This window comes from Megalops cyprinoides, chromosome 3 (assembly GCF_013368585.1).
Source record: "Megalops cyprinoides isolate fMegCyp1 chromosome 3, fMegCyp1.pri, whole genome shotgun sequence".
Lineage (NCBI taxonomy): Eukaryota > Metazoa > Chordata > Actinopteri > Elopiformes > Megalopidae > Megalops > Megalops cyprinoides.
This window is the reverse complement of record NC_050585.1, coordinates 52,392,537-52,400,464: the sequence shown is the minus strand read 5'-3', so window position 1 is coordinate 52,400,464 and position 7,928 is coordinate 52,392,537. Positions and strand designations below refer to the sequence as shown.

The window sequence follows — 7,928 nt, the reverse complement described above, 5'->3', positions numbered from 1 at the left end:
AAATAGAGTTTACCTATAAAAAAGTCTTTGCTGTTAGCTAGTAGACAACTTTTGCTAAAATGAAAATAAATATTTCATTTGTTTAGAATATCTGTCTGTTATATAAAATAAAAATATTTCTTAGAGGTGCAGGTCTATAGTATATTGTTTTTTTTTCTGTTTTTGTTTTTCGTTTCGTCTGTTTGGTGGGCGGGGTCGGGTCGGGGTGGGAGGGGGTTGGGGGTGGGGGCGGGATTGTCTCAGCGGGGCACGGCGTCGTGTTTGGACCGTGAGTGTGCGGCTCGGGTCTGAGAGTTCCCGCGTGCGGCGTGCCGACCCGGCGGCTGGTACGTCCGACTGTTGGCCGGCCGGCACACGGTGACGGGCTCGGCGCTCATGTTCTGCATACTGAGGAAGGGCGTGCTCTCCCCCTCCTCCTCCTCGTCCTCCTCCTCCGACTCGCTGTCCGACAGGTAGCCCCGCAGGCCGCAGCCCCGCCCCTCGCCCGCCCGGGGCGAGGACCGCCCGTCCAGCCGGGACCGCCGCCAGCGCCGGCCGCCGCCGCACGCGCTTCTCTTTGGTTGCTCCAGCGAGGAGAGGCACTCCTGCGTGGTCTCGTAGGCCTCGTCGTCCGGCAGCCGGTAGGGGCTGCAGGGCAGGCTGCCGGTGCTGTCGCTCAGGTAGGCGCGCCGCCGCTGCTGCCGGTACACCTGCGCGTCCTGCAGCGGCACCTGGTAGCGCCGCAGCAGCGGCTGGTCGTCCTCCGGGCGGTAGGGGGCGTGGGCGGCCGGAGGCAGGGACATGGCGTGGCTGGCGTTGGGAGACGTGATCTGGAAGGTAGGCACCTGTGCGGGCAGTGAGTAGTGGAAGTCCACGGGCGACAGGCGGGCAGGCGTCGTCAGCGCAGACACATACCTGCGCGGGAGAAGGCGGGGTCACCCGAAACAGGGGGGCGTGTCAAACTCCCTTCCTGGAGGGCTGTGTGTGTGTTGTTTTTTTTTTTTGCTCCGAAACAAATCCTCTGGCTATGAGTCACCCACATGGAAGCATGGCAGACATATTCACACAGGTACGCACAGCAAAGAGCTGAAAAAACACTCGGCGTTGATGGATTGTTCACAGCAACCGTGAGAGTGAATATGAAACGAATCTACAAATTAAGCAATTAAGAGCTGAGGCTGGAGAGAGCAAACGGCACACACACGGCCCTCTGGGAATGCAGTTTGACACCCCTGACCCAAAACAACATCAGTCAGTGGGGCTGTGGGGCTCCCTCCATTCCAGCCCGACAGGACCCCACAAGCCCCCCACAGTTACGGGGTCACTGCATGCAGTGTGAGCAGGAAGTGTGGAGTGTGTTACTCTGCAATGCTGTGCTCCCACAAACAGAGAGACCCCCCTCCCACTTCAACGCCCAGCCCCCAAACCCCACCCCTCACAACCCCCTCTCTCTCCCCCACCCACTCTATGGCACTGAGAAAGTTTAAATGTACACAATAAAAACTCGCCATTCAAAAGGTTCAATAGCAAAAACTACAAAATGATCACCGCAACAGGTTACTGATATTCTACAGTATAGGTAAATGTCTACCGTGTCTAGATTTCCTCATTCCTCCTGATGTGTATGTGGAGTTTTTTAGCCTGTATGAAATTGTTTGGACTAAATAGTCTCATACTGAAGCTCATGACTGAAAAGAGTTAAATTAGAGCTTTGCAGTGTTTCCAAAAAGTGCTAATCTGACAGCTGTGGTGAACGGAACCACGTCCCGATCAGGGTTCTGCTGGTGTTCTCTCCGTATTTCTCATTGGATGGAGAAAAGGACCTTGCAGTGGATTGTGGGAGTTCTTCTACAGTGCACCCAGCAGCTTCAGGCTGCAGCCATGACAGATCACATGGGCTGTTAACATAGACCTTTCCACAGAAATGGGGCTCAGAACCCGTGGTTGTGGGTTTGAATCCTGGCTGTGGCAATGTTGCTGAAACCTCCCTGCTTTAGCTGTTTCAGTACAATATCCAGCAGCACAAGTAGAATGCATGAAAGCTATATGATTCACTCCCGGTGAGGGCGGTCTGCCTTCCGAATAATCACATGTAATATACCCCCTGGCAGACAAGCTACTAAAAGAAAACCAAGCACATATTTGCCATTGAATCTTTCAAACCAGCTTTAACCGGATCTCAATCCGGTGAATAACACTGTGCTTTTAAGGTGTACACTTAAAGGCGCGCAGCGCTGTAGCGGACGGTCCTGGGGGGGGAGTGTCCCACCTTTCGCTGCACGGAGAGTCCCCCAGCGAGTCGAAGGAGTCCCTGTAGGGCGGGGCGGGGCGGTGGGGCTCAGTAACGCCGCAGTGTGCCGCACGCCTGGCTCGCGCCTCCACGCACGCAGGACTGTTGCATTTACTGGTCCCCACCGAGGACGAGGACCGCGCACACGAGCGCGAGTCTGACAGCCCGCCGCTGCCCGTCCGGTCCAGGCTCCACGTGCGGCCCTCGTGTCTGCGGGGGGGGGTGGGGTGGGGGGAGAGAGCGAGAGCGCCGTTACACCTGCGGGTCATGGAGTCAAATCCCAGGACGGGACGCGGGAGAAGCGTGACTGAATCTAGATCAGCTCTGGTGATGGGAGAGGAGGGGAAAAAATGAAACCCAAGCGACCGGAATACCGGGCACACACTGAAATGAACATACACACCCAGGTATCTTTCCTGTTTTTATGAAATCTAAATAGACCTGATCCTTTTTCTCAACTGTACGGGTCCTTGAGGTGAACATGCAATTGCTTATTGCCAGCATTGTGTGCCTCTCTCCAACGCCTCTGAGAAAATATGGTTTAAATATGGTTTAGGCCAGGGGTGTCCAAACCTCTCCTGGAGGGCCACTTGTCCTGCATGTTTTAGATCTCTCCCTGCTCCAACACAGCTGATTCAAATGATCAGTTTGTTATTCAGCAGGTTCAGGAGTTCATAACGAGTTGATCATTTGAATCACCTGTGTTGGAGCAGGGAGAGACAAGTGGCCCTCCAGGAGAGGTTTGGACACCCCTGGTTTAGGCTCTGAGCTCCCTGAATAGCAGCAAGGTGTGCTGGGATATGCTAACGTGGCATGCATCTGTGCAGAACAGCATAAACTGTGTACATATGGACAGAAGTACAGGCTGACTATTCGCGGGTAGAAGCCCATTGTAGGTAGGTCTGAAGCACTTCTGAAAGACTGGGGGATTGTAATTCAAATGCAATAGCATTTTTCCCAACATTTTTCCAACATTTTGACACAGGCTGTGCGGGAGCGTGCCTTGCTCAGGCCGCAATGGTTTTGCTGAGGATAGACTGCTCCCCTTGGTAAGCCTTAATCAGTCAGCCCCAACTTCAGCCTGTTTTGTCCTGGTATGTACACACTGCATTCCACTTTGTTTTGCTGGACTCGCTGTGGTGCAGAGACACCCCTGTGTTGGGTAAGTATGCGTCTTAATTAAGTAATTACATGTCTTAATTTCTGGTCTGGCATTACCTCATATGTCCTGTGATTATTGTTGCTTGCAGGTCCCTGTAACAGATGGTGTAATGCATGGTAGGTGTGTTACGCAAGTGCGCTACAGATGGAAAAATTTAGTTCGGACAACTGAGCCATTCTCTGAAAAAAGCAGTCCATACTCTAACTTATGATGTGTACCAAACCTGTGACCTAACTGGATTCTGATTTGACACAATAAAAATCATATTACGGACCCAAGTGTGAAAGCTGGAAAGAGAAGGCACATGGGAGAAAGATAAATTATCTCAGAGTGTTACGACTGCGAGAAGCTATGCGTTTGTGTAGTCCGCTCTGTATATGTGCAGGTCTCTCTCCTCTGCAGATGCTAAAACATAAATCTCTCAAAATAAAGAAAAAAAATCAAATATATAACAAATAAATAAATCAAATATATAACAAATAAAATAAATCAGTGAGTTGTGTCCACAGCCAGCAGGTGGCGCTCCTCAAATTGCATTGACTCTACAGAGCCACTTTGAGGACAACTCCGGTCAAAATTCCTAATGATACGTTTCAGGATAAGGTCCCTGTGCTTACATGCACATTGCGAATTGTGACCTGCCTTCTGTAAGCTTAGAACTCACCCTCCAATAAAACTGCAGCACACATAATTAAACTGTCACCATGCACAGGCCAAACATTGATACATGCCTAAGTATTTTTTTTTCTCTCTGCAAGCTATCCGTGGGAAAAAGAAAATGTTTGCGGATTCTTAAAATTTCCTTTAATGAAAGAAGCCGTAGGGCAGTAAGGCCATCTTGCACCTTTAACTGGAGGACCAGGGTTGTGTCCTAGGCTTACAGGACATGGTACAGAATGCTGAATTGTGTATGTCAGCAACTGATGCAGATATTAAAATGTAACAATTTTAATTTTTATGCTGAGGTTCTCCTTTAACTGACTGACAGGGAAGGTTGGTGAACTGGTTGTTTCATGACATTAAATGTCTGATGTGATCAGTCTTGTGAAAGGACAGCATACTGAAAATGTAAACTGGGCGGCAGTGTAGCATTGTGGTTAAGGAACAGGACTCGTAACCGAAAGGTTGCCGGTTCAATCCCCGCTGGGACACTGCTGCTGTACCCTTGGGCAAGGTACTTAACCCACAGTTGCCTCAGTAAATATCCAGCTGTATAAATGGATAACATTGGAAAGAACTGTAACCTATGTAAGTCGCTTTGGATAAAAGCGTCTGCCAAATGAATAAATGTAAATGTAAACTCCTTAAATATCAAGCTTTGTACTGAGGACTAAAACAACATGGTAAAATATAAACAGAGTCACTGCAGGAGATCCGCGGGAGGATAGACCGTTTCTGCCTGTAGTACAGTCAGGTCTCTGACTACATCCCAGGCTCCTCTGACAGGTGGATTTGGCTGAGACTGATTGGGAGTGGGTGGAGTTACATGTGACCAGGGTGGATTGGAGATTCCCTATTTCTGAAGGTGTAGACGGGGCTAACTGTAACTAAGTGTGTGATGTTTTCCTGTGATTGGATGGGTGTGTGATGTCACTTATAATTGGAGATGGGGTGGATGGGGTTAAATGTGTGCAATGTCACCTGCAGTTGTAGGGGTGGGAGGAGTTTTAGACAAATGTTAGTTTTGTGTTGTCACCTATGCCTGGGGTGTGGGTGGAGTTACCTGTTGCTGGACACGTGTGTAGTATCACCCATAGCTGAAGGAGTAGGCGGGGTTTTGCTGTGATTTGAGGAGTGCCTTATGTCACTCGTGAGCGCAGTTACCTGTGATTGGATGAGTGGGCAGGGGTTGACGAATGGTGGGATCTGGAGGATGCTCGACTGCCGGGAAAGGAGGTCTCTGCTGTGTGCCTGATGACTCGCTCGGTGGCCGGGACGTTCTTCGAGATGTACTGCAACGGAGACAGCTGTATAACGGGGGAGGTTCGTAAGGACAGCGGACACAGGTGCCGGTATCCCTCAGGACTGCATTTCACAGAGAGCTTAGGGCCTGTTTTGCAAGTGTCATCCTTACAGAGGATTGTGGGTAATGTAGTGTTTCTCAAACATGGTCCTGGAGATCTCCTGCCTATTCTGGTTATCATTCCACTAGTACTATGAGAAGATAATGTTTGACTCAGCTGTTGAATGAGTTCAGATCTTAAATTTTACATCTCTACATTTGTTTACATTCAAGTAATATTAATTTGGCCCTAGGCCTGAAGCTGCTATACAACAGTGAATCCCCTGGACAAATTTTGAGTAGCACTAATGTGGCCCTCCTCGCAGAGAGGATTATGGGTAATGTAGGCCCTGATTCACATTGAACTTGCAGCCTCTGAATTTCAATGAGACATCACTCCACACCGCTTCCTCATACTGGCGACAGAGTCAGAAACAAACAGCAACCGGGAGACACATTGCTGTCTAAGGCAGCTGAGGTAGGAACGGGCACAGAAAATTTGAATGATTTATAGAATGAGGAGTAGTTTTTGCACCACATCTGAGACTGTGTGTGCAGTTAACGCCGTCGGCCCCCTGGGGCTGTGCGTAACCTCGTGGCAGGTTTTCAAACCTAAAAGGTGTTTAATACGATGTCGTGCGAGCCCCCGTCACTGCCTAACTGTGGCTGTGTTTGGAACGTGACTGGACACATTCCACACAGCTGTAGTAAATGGCAGCATTTCCTTCCCCAAAATCCTTTCCTTCCTTTTGCAATGACTATCAGAATAGCCACTGGTAAATAACATCCAATCAATAAATCAATCAGTCAATCAAGCAATTAGTCAACCTGTAAATCTGTCTATCAACCAGCCAACCAAAAACTCACATCTACCATAGGGATCTCCTCCGGGCCCGGTCCCGGGTGGTTGGGTCCGTTGGCCAGGGTTCGAGTGGGGTGATCAGCACACATGTTCTGACGCAGGTGGCTGTGCATTTTCTTCCTCTGTTTCCTGGAGAGAGAGAGCTCTGCTGTGACCCCCATGGGGAGGAGGGGGAGAGGAGACTCCTGCTCTGTCGGTCATGTGATTCAGGAGCCAATGCAGTTTAAGAGTCTACTTACAGAGAACGTTCAAACTGCAGCCTGAACTTCACTTCAGCTCTCTGCTGTCAACGGCCTGAATTGCTATCAGTGCATCACACAAACAGTTTTCAGACATGCGATATGCTCTGAATAGCTCTGCATACAACGCATTAGCCCTTGCAGAACAATTATGAGCAGTGTGGCATAGCGGCAAGAAGTAGGGGTTATAGTAACCCAGAGGTTGCCAGGTTGATTCCCAGGTGGGGCAATGCTGTTGTACCCTTGAACAGGCTGCCTAACCTGAATTGCTTCAGGAAACACCCAGCTGTGTAAGTTGATGGTATGTAGCGCGTATGGGTGTCTGCTGAAAGCTAAAAAGGATAAATCTTCCCTGGTCCCCTGGTTACTGTGTGGCTGTGTGTAATGCACAGTGTGAAATCATGACTTCATGTCAGCTTTGGGATGGGTGTGGAGGAGAGCCTGATCAGGGATCAGTGATTTCACAGCTGCTCTGACACTCTGCAGCGGCTTTAGCCTCAGCATGCAAGGCCAAATGCTCTCACTGATGAGAACAAGGAGGCGGGAACTGTGTGTGTGTGTGTGTGTGTGTGTGTGTGTGTGAGTGTGTGTGTGTGTGCGTGTGTGTGTGTGAGTGTGTGTGTGTGTGTATGTGTGTACGTGTGTGCGTGTGTGCGTGTGTGCGTGTGTGCGTGTGTGTGTGTGAGTGTGTGTGTGTGTGAGTCTGTGAGTGTGTGTGTGTGTGTGTGTGAGTCTGTGTGAGTGTGTGTGTGAGTGTGTGTGTGTGTGTGTGTGTGTGTGTGTGTGTGTGTGTGTGTGAGTGTGAGTGAGTGTGTGTGTGTGTGTGTGTGAGTGTGTGTGTGTAGGTGTGTGTGTGTGTGTGTGTGAGTGTGTGTGTGTGTGTGTGTGTGTGTGTGTGAGTGTGTGAGTGTGTGTGTGTGTGTGTGTGTTTGTGAGTGTCTTCCACGGCTTTAGCTCCAGTATGTGAGGCTGACTGTTTTCACTTCAGAAGCTTTGAGAAGAGAGATGTAGGGACACATCAGGACACATGTGTTAGCGTGTGGGTGTGTGCGTGTAAGGCTAACCCTGCGTGTGAAAGCTGAGAAAGGTTTTGTCTGATCAACAGTCAGGAAACATCCTTCTGTATCTGTGGAAAATCCAAACTTTTCTGTTTGTGCAAAGCCAGGCAAGCTGAGGCAGAGACACAGAAGCATCCCGACCGGATATACTGCGTCTTATTTATTTAGCAGATTCCCCTCATTCAGGGCAATTTATGCAGCTCTCAGCTTACACGCCATCAGTTTATACCACTGGATATTTATCAAAGCAATCTGTATCCAAGTTCATTCATCCAGTGTACAACAGCACTACTGCACACGGGACTCAAACCAACAACCTTCTGGTTACCTGACCAT

General features: G+C 49.6%; 1 protein-coding gene across 6 annotated transcripts in view; it reads right to left on the bottom strand.

The window, feature by feature from the left end:
- Window positions 1-230: 230 nt before the first annotated feature.
- Window positions 231-7,928, bottom strand: part of nrg2a (neuregulin 2a) — a 95,313-nt gene continuing 87,615 nt past the window's right edge. For 3 of the 6 annotated variants that reach the window (XM_036524941.1, XM_036524943.1, XM_036524947.1), the window contains exons 8-11: window positions 6,307-6,424; window positions 5,256-5,398; window positions 2,249-2,479; window positions 231-894 (exon numbers count right to left, since the gene is read on the bottom strand). In XM_036524941.1, the coding sequence (XP_036380834.1) occupies window positions 240-894; window positions 2,249-2,479; window positions 5,256-5,398; window positions 6,307-6,424 (1,147 nt within the window). In that variant the 3' untranslated portion in view covers window positions 231-239. Of the gene's footprint in view, window positions 895-2,248; window positions 2,480-5,255; window positions 5,399-6,300; window positions 6,425-7,928 lie in introns of all 6 variants that reach the window. The other 3 variants (XM_036524942.1, XM_036524946.1, XM_036524944.1) reach the window with 2 other exon arrangements.